This window comes from Prionailurus viverrinus, chromosome D1 (assembly GCF_022837055.1).
Source record: "Prionailurus viverrinus isolate Anna chromosome D1, UM_Priviv_1.0, whole genome shotgun sequence".
Classification (NCBI taxonomy): domain Eukaryota; kingdom Metazoa; phylum Chordata; class Mammalia; order Carnivora; family Felidae; genus Prionailurus; species Prionailurus viverrinus.
This window is the reverse complement of record NC_062570.1, coordinates 6,759,164-6,783,281: the sequence shown is the minus strand read 5'-3', so window position 1 is coordinate 6,783,281 and position 24,118 is coordinate 6,759,164. Positions and strand designations below refer to the sequence as shown.

Below are 24,118 nucleotides of genomic sequence, written 5' to 3'. Positions count from 1 at the left end.
GGGGCGGGTTAACTGATCAGGGGTACAGTTTTTTTTAGGGTGACGAGAATGTTCTAGAATTTGTGGATGATGGTTGCGCAACTTTATGAATATATAAAATATGCTTTAAGAGGGTGAATTTTCTGGGGTGTAAATTACATCACAATTTTTTTTAAAAGGGTGGGGTCTATTTCTCCACCACTGGTTTGGGTTGATCCTGTGACAGGCTTTGACCAAGAGAATGCAGATGCGACACCGTGAGACTTCCAAACTGACCTGAGGAGCTCTTGCAGATTTCAGTATCACCTCTGAGGCTGGTTTCCTCAACAATGGAAAACCACCTGAGAGAGAAAGGCCCAGATGGAAGCTAGCACCGAACACCAAGTTTGTGAGAGAGGCTCTCCTGGATCATCCAGTCCTTGCAGAGCCAACAGCCACCTGCTGGCACATGAACACACCAAGGCCTGGGGCCCCTGGCTGGCTCAGTAGGTAGCGTATGCAACTCTTGACCTCAGGTCTGTGAGTTCAAGCCCCACATGGGGCATGAAACCCACTTTAAGAGAAAAAAGAAGCAGGGAGAGGGTAGCTAAACTTAGGCCAAATCAGGTGACCCTATCCCCAATTGCTAAATTATACAATTAAGAGCAAAAAAATACTTACATCAATATAACAAAATAACAAAAAAATTAAATACCCGAATAACTTCCCAAGCCTTGTACATTTATTTTTCACTTTCCATTTTGTCATTTTATATAATGCTATAAACATTTTAATGCAGATGGAAACAATCTCTCCTGTTTAAGAGATCTGGTCCTCCCTAACAAGATTAAGTTCAGTCTAACTACTGACTAGTAAAATAACTCAAAAAGCTAAATTCTCTTTAAGGTTTAGAAGTCATACATCTATGCCTAGCATTACTACTCCTACAATTTAAATGCTCAGAATCAGTGACACTAATCATCATCCTCAGGGTTTTTCTGAGGTCTACATTCCAGATTTCACTGGATCATATTACAATGAAACACTTAACTTACTTTGTTTTCCAGTGTAAAGTGTATTTTTTTTAACATTTATTAACAATACGTAAGGTGATTGTTTATGAGCCCATTTCCAGAAAATGAAGGATAAAGGTCTATAAATTTGAAATATAATTTATATTCACCAAAAGTCATAAACAGATAAGGTGATATGCTTCCAAGGCAAGGAGAAACTATATTTCTAAATGAGTTCTAGAAAAGTATACTTTTCATTAAATTTTGATACCAAAACATTTATTTTTCTAAGCAAAGCATAAAAATATTACTTATGTTCATTAAAAGATAATTTCCTATAAAACTATAGTTTTTAAAAAATAATTTATCAAAATGACAGAATTAATGATGTTATCAATAAAACATTTCATTTTGTAAGTAACACCCCATGTGACAGGATTCTTTTTTTCATCATGGTAGTGGCTATTAGTAGAATTAAATATATAACAATCATACACGTAACTTCAGTATCTTATATAGAAAAAGACCATTTTTTAGGTTAGGATAAAAATGTTAGGCTGCTATCAGTATTTAACAAAATTTCTAGCAGACAACTTTGGCTAACGTTGTATAAGAAACTGACATAAAAATTCACCTAAAGAATAAAAAAATTCTAGCTCTGTAGTTTTCAAAACTTCATTTTATAGAAAGGAAAATAATCTCAGGTCTTCAGGCCCTTCCTTCTTCAAAGTGTTAAGAGTATGGGGCACCTGGGTGGCTCAGTCAATTAAGCATCCAACTTCAGCTCAGGTCATGATCTCACAGTTAGTGAGTTCAAGCCCTGTGTCGGGCTCTGTGCTGACAACTGGGAACCTGGAGTCTACTTTGGATTCTGTGTCTCCCCCTCTGCTTTTCCTCCCCCGTTCACACTGTCTCTGTCTCTGTCTCTGTCTCTGTCTCTCTCTCCCTCCCTCCCTCTCAAAAACAAATATTAAAAAGAATATTTTTTAATAAAACTGAAGCAGGCTCCAGGCTCCAAGCTGTCAGCACAGAGCCTGACACAGGGCTCAGACAATGAACTTTAAGACCATGACCTGGGCCAAAGTCAGATGCTTAACCAACTGAGCCACCCGGGCGCCCCAACCGAAAGAGCTTTCAATGACCTTTTTTTCATTTCAATATTATAAAACATTTCTATATATTATAAACAAGAGTGAATTTCAGCTCAGCAGCAGCAATGTAAAGGACAATGCAAGGATTTTACAGTTGAAGAAATATCTGGAATTGAAGAAAACTACTATCAGCTTGAGAAGAGATACAGGCTGTGAGAAAAAAACTGATTCATGTGTACTGACACTTGACAAAAAAACAGTGGGGGTGGGGACTTCTAAAGAACATATAAAAAACTGAACTCCTTACATCTTTTTTTTTTGACAGAGAGCGAGCATGTGCATGTGCAAGCGGGAGAGGGGCAGAGGGAGAAAGAGAGAGAAAAGAGAGAGAGAGAGAGAGAGAGAGAGAGAGAGAGAGAGCGCTTTAAGCAGGCTCCATGCTCAGCACAGAACCCGACCTAAGAGTTGGACGATTAACTGACTGAGCCACCCAGGAGCCTCTTTACAGCATCTTTCAATGGAGGATGATATACTATCTTAACAGAAAAGGCGCTAAGGGGCGAAAAAACAACCAAATCCAAATCATCTAATTAAAAATTTTAATCAAAATGGGCACCTGGCTGGCTCAGTTGGTACAACATGCGGCTCTTGATCTTGGGGTTATGACTTCGAGCCCCACGTTGGGGGTAGAGACTGCTTAAATAAATAAACTTAAAAAAAAAATAATTAACAGATGTCCAAAGTCAATGTGATATTTTAAAATTACTTCTGGAAGCCCTACATTCAAAATCAGAAAACAGGAAATTCTCTGAGAAAAGTCTTAAACTTAATACAAAGATGCAGCACTTACTGCCTGTGCTTGCTTGATAAACTCAAGAATATCTTCTTTTAAAGCCTGATGAATTTTTGCTGGACCTTTATCATCCCAGAGACAGACTGCATGCACATCCCTGTAAAAATAAAAGTAAACGAACATGAATACCAGAACAAGAACAAAGACAAAACTCACGTCAAGTTCTGCATGAATAGTTTCCATGGATCAAGCTACACCAAGATGAGGGTGGCTGAATCCATCCATAAGAACCAAGAATTTTTTGTAAGCTGTTGTCACACATACACTTGTTTCTTTTTTTTTTATTTTACTTTCTCTGTCTGTTTTCCTCCTTAATCTCTATTCACTGGATTTTTTTTTTTTTAAGTAGGCTTCACGCCGAGCACAGGGCTTAAACTCTTGAACTCATGACCCTGAGAACAAGACCTGACCTGAGGTCAAGAGTAGGACATTCAACTGACTGAGCCACATAGGCATCCCCTCACTGGATATTTTGAATTACAAAAGCAAGCTCCCGTCTTCCAATCCCACATCCCAAGGTTCACTACTATTAATTTCTTTCTCATGTAGCGACAAGTGTAAATTCTCATTCTTTACCAGAATATATGCAAACTATTCTTTAAAAAAAAATTAGTCTGGGGCGCCTGGGTGGCGCAGTCGGTTAAGCGTCCGACTTCAGCCAGGTCACGATCTCGCAGTCCGTGAGTTCAAGCCCCGCGTCACGCTCCGGGCTGATGGCTCAGAGCCTGGAGCCTGTTTCCGATTCTGTGTCTCCCTCTCTCTCTGCCCCTCCCCCGTTCATGCTCTGTCTCTCTCTGTCCCAAAAATAAATAAACGTTGAAAAAAAAAAATTAAAAAAATAAATAAAAAATAAAAAATAAAAAAAAATTAGTCATTTAAATACTAGCAAATCTCTTAGCTTCCCCCATATAGTCACTGTATTTACACACTAATTACCACTGTATCTCTGTTATTTAAAAAAACAAAACGAAAGCTCTCATAAGTTGGTATATTAAAACTCTGAATTTATAAAGCTGATATTATAGAAATATATTTAATGTTAATACAATATGTTCAATAAGTTAATTTCTTAATTGCCAAGCTGTAGAGTAGGGAAACTTATAACAAAAGGACAGAATCTTATATCGAGGATTCTTTTATCAAAAAATGTTCCCCAGTGATTCATTTAGTACCTAATGGAGCCCCTGTTATAAAAAATGTCAGAGAAATCAAAGTAAGCCATCTCCAGAATTGTAATATTGTAACAATGACCAAATAGTTTGCTTTATATACAGAATCTTAGGAACATTAATATAACTCAAAGTTCTGTCTGCATATTCATTTGAACTTAACTTTGTCACCTGTTATTTTTAGCTTTTACCTTAATAGTGGTATGTAGCTCACTGCCCAGGATGCAGCAAACATATAAATCTTTGCTAAATAACAACAAAATAGGAAAATCTGATTGCTTACTATGTGCCAGTTACTTTTCTAGGCTGTTTTTACTCATTTAAATCTTCACAGCAACTCTGAAAGAAATACTCTTTTTATCACCATTTCACAGGTGGAGAAACTGTGGCAAAGAAAGGTTAAGTAGCATTCCCAAAATTACACAGCTAGTATATAGTGGAAACAGGCAGCTGGGCTCCAGAACACACACTAAACCATTCCCCAAATTCACTCTTGCACCTCTCCAAACCAACCATTCAGCCAACAGCAGCCAAAGTGATCTCCATAAAACAAATCACATCATATGAGCTGTACCCTTAAAATCCTCCAATGGTTTCCTACTACTGTTTGAATAAACTATAAAATGATTAACTGATCCCTCTACAATCTCACCTCATGACTAAAATCAACCGGCTAAAATCAACTGATACAAAAAGAGGTTGATTCTGGGGCACCCGGGTGGCTCAGTCAGTGAAGCGTCCACTCTTGGTTTCAGCTCAGGTCAAGATCTCACAGATCGTGATATAGACCCCCATATCGGGCTCTGCTCTGACAGCTTGGGGCCTGCTTGGGATTCTCTCTCTCCCGACCTCTCTGCCCCCTGCCCCTCCCTGAGCTCGCATGCGCACACCTGCACTTTCTCTCTAAATAAATAAATAAGCTTAAAAAAAAAAAAAGGTTGATTCTAATTCAGTATGCGTGCAACTACTGCACATATAAACCCAAGATAGTTCAGGAACCCAGGAGAGGGGGAGAGTAGAAGTGAGAGGCAGAGGGGTAGTAAGGAAAAGGGAAGGCTCCCAGGAAGAGTTGGTTTCCTGAGCTTAATCTCCAAGAACAAGTAGGAGTTTGCCAGGCAAAGGTACAAGGGGGTGCGAGAAGGACATGGTACACACAAGTACCAGTAGGAGTACAGAACTGTGGATTACTGTGGTGCTTGCAGTGAATTTAACCAAATCACTGTGGTTCTCATATCAAGCAGGGAGTGGTAAGCAAGAAATTGGGCAAATGAAGCCTTTTGCAGCCACATACTACATTCAGTCATGGTTCTACTGTATCCATCACCTAAACGTCTCTCCAATTTGGACATGTGCATCTATTACCACCACCAAAGTCAAAACCACCATCATCTCTTACTCTATTTACTGTAACAAAACTCACGTGCATGGACTGCTTACCATGTGCCAGGCACTGTACACATACTGACTCGTATTAGTTTAGGTCTTCCCAGAAGCAGAGGGGATTAGACATGCAAGAGATTTATGGAAGGAACTATATGCAAGGGAAAATGCGAAGTGTGCTACAGGAAGCTGGGCGAGTGATAAGCCCACAATGCCAGTCTGATCCCTGTAGGGAAGGGTGGAAAGGAAGGTTGGGTAGGAAGAGCCTTAGACTGTCTTGCAGTTCTAAGAAAGTTTGGGAGTTCTGAGGCAGAAGTCACCCATCAGAGGAGTCTGTGCCACCCTGATGTAGGACTACCCTAGTATCCCTGTACTCAAAGTAGTGCTAGGTACGTTTTAGAACGGCTAAAATGTGGCGTGAGTCTCATAAGGCAAGAGGGAATGGTGTGGTTAAGAATGCAGAGTTGGGTCACTCCCAAGTAATCTTACCCATGAAAGAGCTAAACTTGTGACTGATTTAGCACATCTTCCCCAGCTCCCTTTTCTCAACCTCCAGGTATTCCTAACTTTTGTCACATCAGCCCTCTTTTCTCAACCTCTGGGTGCTACTAAGTATGTCAACAATACGCTTATTCTTATTCAAACACAACACTACTCTTCATCACCCAGAAGACCCTGTCAACTCTCCAGATCAATTTTAACACACAGTTTGAAAAACATGTAATGTACCTGAGGAATGGATTATGAGAATACCCTTAAAGCTCTCTATGTTCCTTGCCCAGATCCTACTCTCTTCTATCCTCCCCAGAAGTAACCAAGCCTGAATTTACTATTTTTTAAGTTTTATGACAGACTATGAGTATTCCTGACATTCACGGAAATTGTATCAATAATCTTTGGAATCATTTTGTACTCAACATTGCTTCTGCTATTTACCCGTACAGACAATATGCAGTTTTAGTTCGTGCAGTTTATCTGTTGTATCAAATGGCACATCAGTATAAAAGGGAAGGAGTAATGGCCAGCAATAAATGTATGAAATTAAATCCAAATGGTTAAGAATACATTGTCTTGGAATATAAAACCAAAGTGCTCTTAAAAATGTTTGGGAGCTGGGGCGCCTGGGTGGCGCAGTCGGTAGGGCGTCCGACTTCAGCCAGGTCACGATCTCGTGGTCTGGGAGTTCGAGCCCCACCTCAGGCTCTGGGCTGATGGCTTGGAGCCTGGAGCCTGTTTTCTATTCTTTGTCTCCCTCTCTCTCTGCCCCTCCCCCGTTCATGCTCTGTCTCTCTCTGTCCCAAGAAATAAATAAAAAACGTTGAAAAAAAAAATTAAAAAAAAAAAAAAAAAGCAAAAAAAAAAAAAATGTTTGGGAGCTCAAAAACCACAAAATACCTAGGAATAAATCTAACCAAAGAGGTGAAAAATTTATACACTGAAAACTATAGAAAGCTTATGAAAGAAATTTAAGAAGACACCAAAAAATGGAAAAAGATTCCATGCTCCTGGACAGGAAGAACAAATATTGTTAAAATGGCGATACTACCCAAAGCAATCTACAAATTCAATGCAATCCCTATCAAAAAAACACCAGTATTCTTCACAGAACTAGAACAATCTTAAAATTTGTATGGAACCAGAAAAGACCCCGAATAGCCAAAGCAATCTTGAAAAAGAAAACCAAAGCAGGAGGCATCACAATCCTGGACTTCAAACTATACTACAAAGCTGTAATCATCAAGACAGTATGGTACTGGCACAAGAACACTCAGATCAATGTAACAGAATAGAGAACCCACAAATGGACCCACAACCATATGGCCAACCAATCTTTGACAAAGCAGGAAAGAATATCCAATGGAATAAAGACAGTCTCTTCAGTAAGTGGTGCTGGGAACACTGGACAGCGACATGCAGAAGAATGAACCTGGACCACTTTCTTACAACATACACAAAAATAAACTCAAAATGGATGAAAGACCTCAATGTAAGACAGGATGTCATCAAAATCCTCAAGAAGAAAGCAGGCAAAAACCTCTCTTATCTTGGCTGCAGCACCTTGTTACTCAACACATTTCCGGAGGCAAGGGAAACAAAAGCAAAAATGAACTACTGGGACCCCATCAAAATAAAAAGCTTCTGCACAGCGAAGGAAACAATCAGCAAAACTAACAGGCAACCAACAGAATGGGAGAAGATATTTGCAAACGACGTACCAGATAAAGGGTTAGTATCCAAAATCTGTAAAGAACTTATCAAACTCAAAACCTAAAAACCAAATAATCCAGTGAAGAAATGGGCAAAAGACATGAATAGACACTTCTCCAAGGAAGACATACAGATGGCCAACTGACACATGAAAACATGCTCCACATCACTCATCATCAGGGAAATACAAATCAAAACCACAATGAGATACCACCTTACACCTGTCAGAATGGCTAACATGAACAACTCAGGCAATAACAGATGTTGGCGAGGATGCAGAGAAAGAGGATCTCTTTTGCAATGTTGATGGGAATGCAAGCTGGTATAGCCACTCTGGAAAACAGTATGGAGGTTCCTCAAAAAACTAAAAATAGAACTACCCTACGACCCAGCGATTGCACTACAAGGCATTTATCCAAGGGATACGGGTGTGCTGTTTCGAAGGGACACAGGCACCCCCATGTTTATAGCAGCACTATCGACAATACCCAAAGTATGGAAAGAGCCCAAATGTCCATCGATGGATGAATAGATAAAGAAAATGTGGTATATATGCACAATGGAGTAGTACTTGGCAATCAAAAAGAAGGAAATCTTCCCATTTGCAACTACATGGATGGAACTGGAGGGTATTATGCTAAGTAAAATTAGTCAGACAAAGACAAATATCATAGGACTTCACTCATATGAGGACTTTAAGAGAAAACAGATGAACATAAAGGAAGGGAAACAAAAATAATATAAAAACAGGGAGGGGGACAAAACATAAGACTCATAAATATGGAGAACAAACAGAGGGTTACTGGCGGGGGTATGGACTAAATGGGTAAGGGGCATTAAGGAATCTACTCCTGAAATCATTGTTGCACTATATGCTAACTAATTTGGATGTAAATTAAAAAAAAATTAAATTAAAAAAAAAATGTTTGGGTGCCTGGGTGGTTCAAACCAGGGTGGTGCCTGGGTGGCTCAAACTGGATGGCTAATTCGGATGTAAATTTAAAAAAAAATAAATTAAAAAAAAATGTTTGGGTGCTGGTTGAACATCCACCTCTAGCTTTTGGCTCACATCACGATCCCAGGGTCGTGGGGTAGGGTCCTGCGTTGGGCTCCCCACTGACCACGGAACCTGTTGAGATTCTCTCTGTCCCTCTCCCCCACCTGTGCTCTTTCTAAAATATAAATAAATAAATAAATAAATAAATAAATAAATAAATAAATAAAGACATGTTATAAGGGAAAATCTTAACTACTTAATTACATTATGAAAATCAGGGAGTCGGGGGAGTAGGAGAGGGACAAAGTAAAGGTTTTTCAAAGCTTTCAAGGGGACAGGGAGAAGGGACAGGAGAAACATCAAGCGGTAAGAAGCTTCAACCTCCTTGGGCACAAAGAAAGTAAAACAGAAAGAATGTGACCCTGGTGTGACAAACAGGTATTTTGCTTTTAATTAATAGTAACACTATATGCCTGTGATTGAGAGTCGGAAACAGAAATATAACTACTAATGGAAATGAATTTTCAGATTAACAAAAAGAAGGAAAACAAAAAATGAAGCAGTAAGAATATCTAATAATTAGTGATAAAGTTAGAGAAGCAATAAACAAGAATATCAGCTATAACATTACACATGAACTCAATAAATTATCCCACTGGAAGACAGTAGGCCCTTCAAAAAGACAAATATTGTGTGATTCCACTTATATGAGGTACCTAGCATAGGCAAACAGGAGAAAAATGGGCTCCGTAGAGACAAAGAACATGAAGTTTTAAAAATGGGTAATAATGTTGATGTTTGCACAACAGTGAACGTGCTCAATGCCACTCAACTGGTTAAAGTGGTACGGTTTTATATAATGTAATGTTTATGTAATGTAATTTCCAAAAAAAAAAAAAAGGTACTAGGAAACACAAATAAAATAAAGCAGGGTGGCAACACTAGTATCATCCACAGAGGAATTTAAGGTTATAATAACTACAGAGAGGACACATTATATAATAATGATAAAAAGCATTATTTATCAAGATATACCCAATTCTTTGGACCAAAAAACAAAACAAAACAAATTTATCAAAATATAAAACAAAAATAGAGGGGCACCTGGGTGGCTCAGTCGGTTGGGTGTCCGACTTCAGCTCAGATCATCATCTCAGAGTTTATGGGTTTGAGCCCCACGTCGGGCTCTGTGCCGACAGCTTGGAGCCTGGAGCCTGCTTCCGATTCTGTGTCTTCCTCTGTCTCTGCCTCCGATTCTGTGTCTCCCTCTGTCTCTGCCCACCCCCCCCCCCCCACTAAGGCTCGGTCTCTCTCTCAAGAATAGACACTAAAAAAAATTTTTCTTTAAACACAAAAATAGTTACAAATGTAAGAACTTGATACAAATACAATGCAATACGTTAAAGCATCCTTACTTCTACCAGTTAGGAGGCATTCAGCTGAACCATTAAATTCAATTATGAGTGGCTCAGACTATTATGTTATTTTTCTTAAATAACTAGAAGTCTAGAGATGGGCAGCTACTGGGGTTCATTCAGAGACTGAGAAGAGGCTCCTTCTCTTTCCACTCAGACACATTAGCATGGCAGCCTCTTACTTCTGTGAAAAGGAGGACTGTGCCAGGCACGTTAGTTTAATTCATCTGAAAAGCAAAAACTTTCTCAGAAGCCCTCCTGTAGACCTATTTGCTGGAACTGTGTCACGGGGTGACCCAAACAGCAAGGAAAGTTGAAGACTATTACAATATGCAGCCAAGTGGAAAGTACATGGCACAGAATGGGGGTGCCTTAGCTAATCAGCAGTGTCTATCACAAAATCTCTTAACATCTGAAAATCTAGACAAAAGAAAATTAAGGACATAGAGGAATGTAAAAATACAATCAACAAATATGACTTATTAGAGATTCTTATTACAACTATCAAAATGATAATTTCTTCGGGGCACCTGGCTGGCTTAGTCAGTGGAGCAGGTGACTCTTAATTTGCAGTCGTGAGTTCAAGCCCCACACTGGCTATACAGATTACTTAAAAATAAGATCTTAAAAAAATACTATTTTCTATGAGCACATACAGGCATATAAAATTTGTAAATATATTTATACTTATTAAAAAAATTTTTTTAACTATTTATTTTTGAGAGAGAGACAGACAGACCATGAGTGGGGGAGGGGCAGGGCTAGAGGGAGAGACAGAATCTGAAGCAGGCTCCTGGCTCTGAGCTGTCAGCACAGGGCCCGACGTGGGGCTTGAACCCAAGAACCACGTGAAATCAAGACCCGAGCTGAAGTTGGACGCTAACCAACTGAGACACCCAGGTGCCCCTATAAAGACATTTTTACAGGCTATTTCCCTGATCATAATATATAAATAAGTAAATGATAAAAAAAAAAAAAACCTCCATTATCAGAAGGTAAGTCCTTACATAATATGTGGATTAAAGAACAAAAAAACCTTACTAACTAAAGAATCTACTAACTTACTAAGAGAGCAATAAAAAGGCAAACATTTCATACTGCAAAGCCTGTGGTAATAATAAAAGCAGCATTAAAAAAATGTATAACCCTGGATGCTTTCATTTTAAATATAAAAAGATAAAAGAACTAAGAATTTATCTGAAAAGAAACTAGAAAAAAACCCAAAATAATTCAAAGTAACCAGAAAGAAGATACTAACCAAGATACAAATTATGGATGTGATAAGGAGAATAAATTGAATATTCTTCTTCCCAAAGAACTAATTTTTGCCTTTTCCTTTTTTCTACCACACAATGATTTTGTATTTCATTAATTTTGGCTTTTGTCTTCCCTTCCTTATACTTCCTTTAGTTTTAACATGCAAGGATTTTTTCCTCATTAAAAAAAATTTTTTTTTTTAGTTTATTTATTCTGAGAGAGACAGAGACAGTGTGATCCGGGGAGGGGCAGAGAGAGAATCCCAAGCAGGCTCTGCACTGCCAGCACAGAGACCAATGTGGGGCTTGAACCCACAAAACTGTGAGATTATGACCTGAGTCAAAACAGAGAGTTGGATGCTCAACCGAGCCACCCAAGCAACCCTTTTCCTCATTTCTTGAAATGAGCACTTAGATCACTGACTCCCAACCTCTTTTTTTCTAACACATGCATGAAGGCTATAAACTTCTTAACACAGAGGTTGTTTTGATATGATACATCATATCAAAACAATTTTTAAAATGTGGTTATGTGAAAAGACAAAATGGATCAACTCCTCAAGACCAGATAAAAGTGGGGCACCTGGGTGGCTTAGTTGGTTAAGCATCGGACTTTGGCTCAGGTCACGATCTCAAGGTTCATGGGTTTGAGCCCCACATTGGGCTCTGGACTGACAGCCTGGAGCCTGCTTCAGACTCTGTCTCCCTCTATCCCTGCCTCTCCCCTGCTCGCACTCTGCCTCTCTCTCAAAAATAAATAAAATATTTTTTAAAAAAGACCAGATTAAAGAAAAATGCATAGGATTAGGGATGAAATACAAGGTATATCCACACATACGATATAAATACGCTATTAATGCCATTTCAAATTCCAAAACCTAGAGGAAACAAAAATGAAATATGAGAATAGACTCTTTGTCTTATTCCCAATTAAAAAAAAAATGTCTATTTATTTTGACAGAGCACGAGGAGAGGCAGAGAAAGAGACAGAGGGAAAGAGAGAATCTCAAGCAGGCCCACGCTCAGTGCAGAGCCCGACTCGGCTCGATCTCACGACCACAAGATTGCAACCTGAGCCAGTATCGAGTCAAATGCTTAACCGATTGAGCCATCCAGGCACCCTTTATTCCCAATTTTAAGTAGAATGTTTCCAACATATCACTATTGGGATGATGCCTGCTGCTGGAATACTTGACTAATTTATTTTTCCCATTTTTTGGGAACATTTCTTTCTTTATGCCCTCATCTATGGAGATGATCAACTTCTCATGTGATTTTAACTTTTTCTATTTGGTTTTAAGTTCAACTGTCATTTTATTTCCATCCTTTTATTGATTTCTCTCCTTATCTTGTAAGTTTCTGAATCAAGATATTTTAAATGACCCTAAATGGTCATGTGCGGATACCCAACTCGGTTCGGAATGCTGTTTGTGTTCTTCGGCTTCACAGTCAGTTTCTGTGGAACAATTTTTATCAGCTAAAATGTTTTGGTTTCCACTCTCTTGTGGTTTTGGATGGATGGTGTCTGTCATTTTCTATTTATATTCATCTTTTGGTCAGGATTCCTAGTTTAGGAGCACCTCCTCTTTAGTTTACGAAAGCTCAATTTCTTAATGGCCGACGCTGGGAACAGAAGAAAGGGTACGTATTTCGTATCTGCTGGATCCTTAAATCCTCTAATTACTTACCCATCTGGAAATATTTTTATCTTGCCTTAATCTTGATTACACACTTGACTAGGTAGAGAATACCAGGTTTAGAATAAGATCCCTTCAAATATTTAAATAAAATGTTTCATCAGACTCCTACACCCAATTTGACCAATGAAAAGCACTGGGGATAGCCTGCTTTGAGACTTAACTGTACTTCATCACTCCAAGAAAAGTAGGACTATTTTGTTCATCCTTGGAATTCTGAAATTCCTTAAGGATGTGTCTTGGCATGTTTTTTTTTAGCACTTTCAATATTAAAACTCGTGGCGGGGGCAGGGGGCACCTGGGTGGCTCAGTCAGTTGAGCATCTGACTTCAGCTCAGGTCACGATCTCTCAGCTCATGGGCTGGAGCCCCGTGTTGGGCTCTGTGATGACAGCTCAGAGCCTGGAGCCTGTCTCAGAATCTGCGTCTCCCTTTCTCTGCCCCTCCCCTGCTCAGGCTCTGTCTCTAAAATAAACGAACACTAAAAAAAAAAAAAAGTTACATCTTTATTAAAAAAAAAACTCGTGGGGATGGGTGGGAAGGGACAAGAGTATTCAGTCAATTTTCTTCTTATATTTTTGGACTATACCCTCTCCTCTACTATTTCTGTTCTCTCCTGGCATGACTTTACCCAATTCTAGATCGACCTTCTTCCTTTCTTTCTTTTTAACGTTTATTTATTTAGAGGGAGTGCAAATACAAATGCAGGAAGGACAGAGTGAGAGAGAAAGAGAAATAATCTCAAGCAGGCTCTGCACTGTCAGCACAGAGCCTGAGGTGGGGCTCTAACTCACAGACTGCAATATCATGACTGAAGTCAGACACATAACTGACTGAGCCACCCAGGTGTCCCCATATTTCTTAATTTCCATTTTATTTTCCATACTTTGTTTTTGCTCTACATTCAGGGAGAACTCTGCTTTTATTTTTCAAATCACTGATTTGGTCTTTTATTTTTTAGCTCTTTATTTTTTATTTCAAAGGTCTCTTCTTTATCTTGACTTTCATTTTCAGTGGCATCTCTTTCATTTTCTTCCTCTTTGATATAAACTGGAGTTTTTTTTAAGAGTTCTTTTCCGAACCTTGCATCATCTATTTCCTCTAAGATGGCCCTTGATGATCCCCATCTCCCAGTATTCATGGCCGTGTAAGTTCCCTCCTACAATGTACAAGCATTTGCATGATTAACAGCACATATGTAACGGTTTGTCACTTCCCAAATTATGTTATAAACACCATGAATTCCACCTTGGGAGGACCCTCTTTCACTCTGGGGAAAATACGCTGCCACACTGTAAACTGCCCTACGGAGGGGCCCACATGGTGAGGAACTGAACGCCTGCCAACAACCATGTAGGTAACCCGAAAGATCACTCAGCCCTAGCTAAGTCTAGGCCTACATCTTCTGCTGAGCTCCACTGCAACCTCGAGAGAGACTCTGAGTTACGCCACCCAATTAAGCTGCTACCAGCTTTCTGACCCTCAGAAACTGTGACAGAGTGTTTTTTACTTCCAGATGCTAAAGTTTAGAGGAACTTGTTATGCAGCAAGAGACAAATGATAAACAGAGATACAACAAAGAGAGGCAGAGAACTATTGTAATCATTCAGATGAGGATGGGGGAAGAAGCTGGGATGGAAAGAAGTTTCATTCAAGAGATATTTAATAAAAATCTATGAAACCTAGTAATCAACTGAATATGAGGGAATTAAAAAACAGAAAGCTGATGGTAGCTTCTAGATGTTCGGTTTGAAACTATGAATAACACATTTTTATCATTCTAAATTTGGAGTATTTACAGAACTTAAGAGACCAGACACATAGAGGAAAAAACAGACCATTTGAGTCTGGAAGTTCATGTCACGAGAATAATCTAGATTGCTTTTGCAGATATGAGAACTCAGTTAAAGGAATAAAAAGAGATGAAACTCTGGAGGAAACCAAAATTTAAGAGGTGCACAACAAAAAGTCAGCTTACATGACAGAGATGAGGCAGACAAGAGAGGAGAAAGCGGCGTCAAAAACCAACTTGGGGTGGGGGGCGCCTGGGTGGCTCAGCCAGGTGAGCATCTGATTCTTGGTTTCGGCTCAGCTCATGATCTCATGGTTCATGAGTTCAAGCCCCACGTCAGGCTCTACGCTGACAGTGTGGAACCTACTTGGGATTCTCCTCCCTCTCTCTCTGCCCCTCCCCTGCTTGTGTGTGGCCCCCCTCTCAGATTCAAATCAAAATAAACTTTAAAAACAAAAACAGAAACCAACTTAGGAACAATAAAAATACATTTAAAAATAACTTATAATAAAGATAAATTTTTTTTAAAATGAAGCATCCCAAGTTCAAAATAATTTATTATTTAATTCTGGCATCGACCTCACAAACCAGAGTCAAACCAAGTATGTATACAGAACAGGAGCAGTTATTAACCAAGGGAGGCACCGTCCCCACAGAGGCTCATGGGGAAAAATCTGAGAGCTTTTCTTTGGTTTCATTAATGAGAAGTAGGGAGGAGAGTACACGGGGAGTGTCCACTACTAGAGGTGATGAAGGTGAAGGCCACAGGTGATAAACATCCTGCAATATGCAGCACAATCTTGCTTAACCACTTAAAATGCCAACAGTGCTCTTATTGAGAAACAAGGATATATGAGAAAAAAGTGGAACAAATAGCCAATGTACTTTAAAAATAATACAATATTTTAGTGCCTCAAATTTAGAAAGATATAAGCAATCTAATTATTAACTCATGTGATCAAACAGGCTAAAATCTGAAAGGTTTTAATTAATGTAGGTCTTGCAATTTTGGTGATGGCATGTAAGATATACAAGAATTCTTTAACCTAAAAGGACTACATATCGAGCTGCCTTAGATACCTCAAGGAGATCAAGGAATTTTACAGAAATGACGTGACGAGACCACTAACTAGGGCACGTACGAAGGTGTTGACGATTTCTGCTTAGAAACAGACTTGAAGCAGGGACACCATCACACTACGCTCCCTCTCCTGGTTGGGAGTGCACAGGAAACAAGCATTATTCTACATGATAAATGATATTATCAATACAAATTGGCAAAAACAAAACAAAACCAAAAAAACCCCACCACATTCAACATATTATTCATAAAATAGTTTAATCAAATAATTTAAGAAAAATATATAATATACATGAATGCTACGAATTTTTTAAAGGGCTTAGCTATTTCTTACTGAACTCTAATTTTTCAAAAGGCAGAATCATGCGTGTTAAGTCAATTAATATTATGCAACAAGTTCTACATTATTTAGGGAAATTAAATTTTTCTTATGTGATAAAGAGAAAAAGAGCACAACAGCTTAATGTGTTTGGGTTACTCAGTCACACACCTACAACTCACTAGTAGAGTATTTCACTAGACCATGCACAAAAAGATTATAGCAAGTCTGAGACAGTTATCCTTAGGAAGATATGCTTGCAAGGCTGGTGCTTGGCTACTATCTGGGAACTTGAATTTTGCAAAGGTTCTCACCGTTTCCCTATAAGAATGACTCATGGTGCCTTAATGTTTCAGTAAACAATCTGATTTATGATGAACACTTGCTTTTCAACTAGGAGTCCGGAATTTTAGGTCATGTCAGGCAGAGGCTATTGTGACTAGTAAAAACCCTGGGCACTGAGTCTTTAATGAGCTTTCCTAGTAGACATAATTTCACATGTGCTGTCACAATTAGTTGTTGGAGAAGTGTCTCCTGTGTAACTGCAATGGGAGAGGATGCTTGGAAACTTGTACCTGGTTCCCCCTGGACTTGCCACCCCACCTTTGTTGCATTTGGCTTTGTATCCTTTACCGTAATAAATCAGAGCCATGAAGATGACTATATGCTGAGTCCTAGGAGTACTCCAAGCAATCAATGAACCTCGAGGTGGTCTTGAAACTGATACAACTGGTGTCAGAAGTGGAATTCACTAGCACCGCTGTGACTCACTGAAACACGGTGACAGCACTGTCTGGTAAAAGGAAGAAGTGATGGGATGATGAAGTTTTGTGGTTTGGGGGGCTATGAAATCATCCATGGTATGAAACAGCAGCTGAGTTGCTATCTTTCTGAAGAGAAAAGAGTTACCTCGGAAATTTGAAAATGAAAGGTCTAACCCCAGCAGAGTTGGCTAGCACAATCCCCTGGCTGCTTTTGGCCATGCTGATAAAGTAGGAGGAGAAACGGCACAGTCTGGGTGACACCTGTGATTTCTGTTCTTGCCTCCAATTGGAAAGAGAAAAGGCCCAGAGTTTTGGGTGAACCAAAAATGTCAAATGTTGATTTTGGTTTCCCCCGCAGCCATGAGGAAATAGTTAAACAAGATGCCAGGGTTGGAGAAAGCTGGCATGGGAGAAAACGTTGGGGGTGGGGTGCTTGCAGGGAGAAGAAACTACTCCAGCTGTTTCTTCAGCCCAACAGCTATTGCTGAAGCAATCCTTCCAGGTCCCTTGCACTCCAGTCAGGAACTCCCAGCAACTGTAAATGCTAAAGTTACTGCTAGGGGTTTGAACAGGAGGTCAGGGGAGGTTTAAAAAATGGCTTTGTATTTTGTAGCTATTATATCTGGATGTATGGCCAAAAAAGATGCAAAATGCGATATGCTTGTACTTTTGTAACTGCTGGAGGGGTTGTATCTATCAGGAAAGTTTGGCCCTAAAAATTAGCGGACACAATTTTCTTGCCTTCAGTTGTTGGGGAGGTGACTGGCGTTTAAAGTGTTTGAATATTGGGGCGCCTGGGTGGCGCAGTCGGTTAAGCGTCCGACTTCAGCCAGGTCACGATCTCACGGTCCGGGAGTTCGAGCCCCGCGTCAGGCTCTGGGCTGATGGCTCGGAGCCTGGAGCCTGCTTCCGATTCTGTGTCTCCCTCTCTCTCTGCCCCTCCCCCGTTCATGCTCTGTCTCTCTCTGTCCCAAAAATAAATTAAAAAAGTTGAAAAAAAAAATTAAAGTGTTTGAATATTGGCAACAGAATAAAAGTCTCTGTAACAGGTGATATTTACTATTATTTTTACCTATTAGTATGTTGAGAAGACAACATGAAAACAAAGGAAATCTTCAGACAGAAATACTTTTGGAGTTTTAAAAAGCAGTTTTTAGTGGCCACTGAGCTCTGGCAAAATCAGATGTCTGACCCTCAGAGGCTAATGATTTTCCAGCCTGATGTGCATATTTCTGAGTGGGTCAATTTGGACTCCAAGACTGGTAAGATAAAAAAGGCTTAGAAAAGTCTTGCTTGTCACTTGGACTTGGAACATGACTGTGTATCTGCAGCATCTTGGCTTCCTGCTGCAGAAGAAAACTTGCTCTCTTTTTTAGAGTCCTGAATTCACAGATCTTAACTGCCTGGTCTCCGAGCTGAAACTTGATACTGTCTGTTTCTGACTGTTTCAACCTCAGCATAAGCTGTACTGAACTAAACAGCCAACGTATACTCAGCGAGCAGGGGTCTGCCATGAGGACCGCTGCAGATATCAGACCCCCTTTGCAGAACCATAGACTGAAAGCATCATGGATTCTGGCTGGACCACCTGAATCACTTGCAGATGCCTAAAGAAAAGGGCTTATTCTCTGATGGAGCCGTCTGAAGTCAAGCTTCTGGCTGACACTCTACATGTGATACCGAGACTAACTGCACTCCTAACTTGTGGTCACCACCAAGAGCTGCAAGAGTCAATCTCACTGTGAGTGACTTGTGTTCAGTTTTCTGGATTTGTTGCAGTTTTCAACAACTGATGAATAATAACCTGATTCTATTTCACTCACCTCACCTCACCTTAGTAAGGCACCTTGGTTGCTAAAGGCCGCTGTCTCCAGAAAGGAAGTGATCTTTTCTAGGCTGCTCACTAGATAAATGATTGGGACAAAAGGCATGGGAGGTGACATAAACTTTAAAAATTTCTGAAAATTTGGAATTTCATCCAGACCAACACCTAAAAATGATACATCTTTCTAGTTAAGGTGTGTAAAAATTGTTTTTCTGTAAAAATGCTTTTGCTCCTCTTGCAAATCCACCTAATTGGGGGGGGGGGGGGGGGGAGGAGCAGTTTTCATTACTGAGTGAGACACAGTGATTTTACAAGAGAGAAAAAACCAAACCCAGCACCTGAGAAGGCTCACAGGAAGAGGAAGACATTACTGATTTTTTATTTTCCTAAGTATTCTAAAATTCCTGACATTAGCCTTCCACACTGCTGTGAGTACCCTGAGGTCAAACTTCACCACACTCAGAGACAGGAGGGAGCAGCCCAACTCCTACACGCTCCACAAAGAGCACATCTAAACATCATCCACTAGTGAGGCAAATCAATTGGTGTCATGAATAAACAAAACTATCCGGAACTAATGTCCTTTAGGCACCTCATCTGAAGACAAGGCCTGAACTGAATTAACAGAAATGGATTGAGAACTCTACGAGGGAAATTGGGGGCTGGTGATCACATCCGACCTGACTAATGTATGTCTTGCCTGGAGTCCCCTAACAATTGCAAACTCCTTGTATCTGGGTTGCCGCACATGTCCTCTGAGACTGCACTTCTTTGGGGATGTACTGTAATGACCATGACGCTGCTAAGACTCTGGACAGTTCTCAGGTGTGCTTCCACGTATAGGCCAGAGGTGTGCTGGGCCTGAATTGATGGCTCAAGCCACATTAAAAAAAAAAAAAAAAAAAAAAAAAAAAAAAAAGGTTGATTATTGAAACTGAAGGAGAAAACCACCTAGTTTCCTAAAATAAACTTCATGGTTGATGGGATTTATTGTCACTCATTAAATCTAGGACCTCTAAAACACATAACTGAAATCAGTACTAGAGTCTGGTCTTGCCCTGCCCTGTGGTATCCCACTGGTAACAGTTTTGCTGTTAAGACATTTTCGGTCAAAAGCCAAGAATTAATTTAAATGGTCAACAATTTCCTACACTGATATAAAACTCTCCTAATGATAGGAATGGACCCCGGTGCCTTAAACGTACAAAATACATACAAACTCTATGGTTTACACTGAACACCCGCTCTCTCTGAGCATCTGGAATCTGGGTACATATCAAGCAGAGGCTACCTTTGTGACCAGCCCCTAATGAAAACTCTCAGTACGGGGTCTCCAAGAGCGTCTCAATTAAACAACATATCACACATGGTGTCAATCCTGTCGCTGGAGAAGCGAAGTGTGTCCTGTGTGATTTCACAAGTACTCTTGGAAGCCTGTGCCCATCGTTCCCCAGGCTTTACTCTCTGTGCCTTTCTTTGTACTGATTTTGCTTTGTATCCTTTTGCTGTAATAAACCACAGCTGTGAGTATGACTGAATCCTCCCCGCAAATCACTGAATGGAGATGAGGGCCTGGACGAGTAATAATTGTAAACGAGTAAACAGTCCAGTCTAGAGTCAGCATTCCATTTGAATATACAAATGCATCACCAAAATTTCCTTTACTTTAGCAAAAAGTTAGAGTGAATGGATTACTTACGAAAACAGATCAAACCACTGCTGTTTTGTAACAGATTCCTGGCGTAAAAGCTTCAAAACAATTGGACGCATGAAATCCCATTTGTCTTCAAACTGAAGTGAACCTTTATTCTTTAAAAAAAAAAAAAAAAGATAAACAGTTTAATTTAAATGCAGTTAAATCAGAAGTGTCCATTATTTTTGTCTTTTAGAGTTAGCTAGAGAAACACAAGGCTGGACATGTAAAAGAATCGTTTTCTATAATGGAATCCCTAGAAACTTAATCTGGTTTCGGAGAATCGCAGGAAGACACCACAAAAAAGAAAACTAATTGTACAAACGTGGAAAGAATTTCGCCTTGCCCAAGGACAACTTCTGACCTTTGTCCTTGACTTCTGGTAGTTATTAATCTCTGGGCTGTTAGAATGTACATCTGATAAGAGAGTTTTTGTTCATCTGGTAACCTTGGTACAAACTGGACAATCTAACAAATGTGATTCAGGGAGGGAGCTGGCCACACCTATGGAGTCCTTAGGGTGGGGGCTGACCAATCCAGAAACACCAGCGTAACTATGGGAGGTGGTTTTTGGTTAACCAAAATGGAGACCGAGATGACTCACAAGTAATCAGTCAGTCGTGCCTACATAACGACGCCCCAATAAAAACTGTGGACACTAGGGGTGCTGACTAGCTCGGTGGGTGCAACATGCGATTCTTGATCTCAGGGTTGTGAGTTTGGTGAAGAGAGTACTTAAAAATAAAGATTAAAAAACGAAACAAAAAACTCTGGAGACTAAAGGTTGGATGAGCTTCCCTGGCTAGTGTGGAGGCCTCTTTTAAGTAAAGGGCCACAGCAATCCCCTGACTGAATACCGACAGACCCACGAGGTGACCCACCTCAAGCTATCCATAAGCCCTAACTGACCAATGGGCTACTTACAACCAGGCACAGTTACCAACAAAGGGGAAATTCGTTGTGTCCCCATACACCCTCACCTTTCTTCTTTAAGTATAGCCTTCACCCCCTGCCTCGTAGCAGACAGTCTCTCCTCGGCTGTCCTGCCCGCCACTCCCTTGCAATTCATTCAAAGAACTTCTATCTCCTTGCTGCTGCCTTGGGTGAATCCTTTCATCGCCCACACCACTGGCTTCCACCTGATTGTCACCCCCCATTTGGGGGCCCCCATCTGATCGAGAGGGCCACCACAGCTAGCAGGACTCCACACACACTGTCACACATCAAGGCCAAGAAAGAGAGGTGATCTGACTACAGTGGAGAGGAGGAGGAAAGCTCCGTGTCTGGAACTCTCCTAGACTCTGCCCTATGTGTCTCTTTCTTTGGCAGATCTTATCTGTATCCTTTCTGATAATAAACCATACCAGGTCTATGAGTCGAATTAATTACTGAACCTCAGGATGGTTTGGGGAACCCTCCAAACTTGTAGCTGGTATCAGAAGTGAGGGTGGTCTTGTGTGTGGAGACTGAGCCTTCTGATTTCATAGTTGCCCTAAATTGCCCACAAAAAGTGTAATGAAAATCTACATAAACTGTGAAAACTGAAAGAAAAAAAAAAACAACAAAAGAAGAGAAAAATACCCCACTCCTTTTTTTTTTTTTAAATTTTTTTTTCCAACATTTATTTATTTTTGGGACAGAGAGAGACAGAGCATGAACGGGGGAGGGGCAGAGAGAGAGGGAGACACAGAATCGGAAGCAGGCTCCAGGCTCCGAGCCATCAGCCCAGAGCCTGACGCGGGGCTCGAACTCCCGGACCGTGAGATCGTGACCTGGCTGAAGTCGGACGCTTAACCGACTGCGCCACCCAGGCGCCCCATACCCCACTCCTTTTTTAATGCTAACAAAATACTTGACCGCGAACTGCTGAGAAGAGCACAAGAAACAGAAACTGTATACAGATGTAATGAGAACGTAGATGCCAAAATCTTAAACATTAGCAAGTTAAGGAAGTGGCATGTCAAAAGAATGGCACTTCATAATCACGCGTGGTTTATCCCACGAATGTGGAAGTAGCTGAATATTAAAAACGGTCATCAATTCATTACATTACTAACAAGACAGAGAGACTGTATGTGTTTAGTCAATTACTACTATTCCTTTTCAAGGTAACTGGGGCCACGGGACTTGCTTTCACCAATAAATTTCCACAAAAGTCACCAATTTTCGAACATGCCTATGAAACATTTACAAACACACCTATGAAACTCATGATTGTTTTCACTATATATAACGTTGCTGAAGATGACACTCACTTATAGCAGATAAGGTTCCAGAATGATGGCATGGGACCCGCAAATTCCCTGAAATTATAACCCAGGAGAGGTTTCTAAGCATGTGGTCTAACCAGAACCTACACCAGAATCACCTGCTGTGGTAGTTTCACATATACATTTCTAAAACTTACCTCAGACCTACTGGATCAGAATCTCTTAAGTTCAGAATCAGCATATTTAGCAAATCCATGATAAAACTACATAAAAATGTTGGAGGGTTTATGACCAAACACAGGCTAAGAACTACTGACTAACACTAAACTCTTGTGAAAGCAAGTGATGCTTCTTGCATCCACAGACAATGTTTCTTTTTTCCTTTTAGTCTTTTTGACAAAGGTAGACTGTCACGTGCAGTGCTGCATTCGACATGTCTGGAGTCCTGGAAGCCTGACCACCCTACGCTACAAATGGACCCTGAGAGCTTGTTTGGAGGCTCTAGCAGAGGAGTACGGCTCATATACCCTTGACCAAAGAATGGTCCTCCTCTTTTGGCGAAGGTCATCACCTTCAACCAAGCGTGCACATGAAGAGGGAGGCACGTGGGAGTGGTGAGGGAGGAAGGGCACACCCACCTCACCAGCCAGATCAACCAAATCAACCCTGGTAATCGATGAGATGACAGAGGTCACAGCCAGATCATGCTCGCATCCTGTATCCATGAACAATGATGATTCTAAAAGTTACTGAACTGTCTTGCCCCAGGTACCTATCTATTTTAATCACAATATTCTTATTATAAGCACCCACGAGTGTATTCACTCAAAATTTTGTGCGAGGATTAGTTGTGCTTCTCCCCTGAACAACTAGTTTGTTTTTACCTTATGGACTTCAGTGAATCATGTAGGTAACTTTCCTCTCAGTGTTGACTATGGAGAAATTCAGAGTTAGATTTGTAATTCTATGGCATAAATTCTGTGTACTAACCTTACGGCCGGCTTCACTTTTTCTACTGTTCCCTCTGAGGGAGGAGCATGCAAACAAACAAGTTTGAAAGAACCACTGAAAGTTTTCTTGACTAAGACATGCAGAATCATTATATATGCCCTTAATTAGAGGATACATTATAATGTCAACTAAGTCCATTTCCATAAGCAATTTTGGCAATTCGTAAAATTAAACATGGTATAAATCTTATAATTAAAAATCAAAAAGGTACAGAGAACTGGAGTAAACAGGTCTTTGAGATAAATACTAGTTAGACTCTGAAATCTATTAGCTATGGCAAAATAACAGGAAATACATTTTGGTTCTTCTGTTTGTTGAAACATTTTCCCCAATACTAAATTAAAAACAGAATGCAATAACTGAATGTTTTCTATTATTCTTTGATCC

The 24,118-nt window shown here is 40.2% G+C and overlaps 1 protein-coding gene across 2 annotated transcripts in view; it reads right to left on the bottom strand.

Moving 5' to 3' along the window:
* Positions 1-24,118, bottom strand: part of CUL5 (cullin 5) — a 96,796-nt gene that overhangs the window by 55,448 nt on the left and 17,230 nt on the right. For both annotated transcript variants that reach the window (XM_047876735.1, XM_047876734.1), the window contains exons 2-3: positions 20,517-20,626; positions 2,913-3,012 (exon numbers count right to left, since the gene is read on the bottom strand). In XM_047876735.1, the coding sequence (XP_047732691.1) occupies positions 2,913-3,012; positions 20,517-20,626 (210 nt within the window). The remainder of the gene's footprint in view (positions 1-2,912; positions 3,013-20,516; positions 20,627-24,118) is intronic.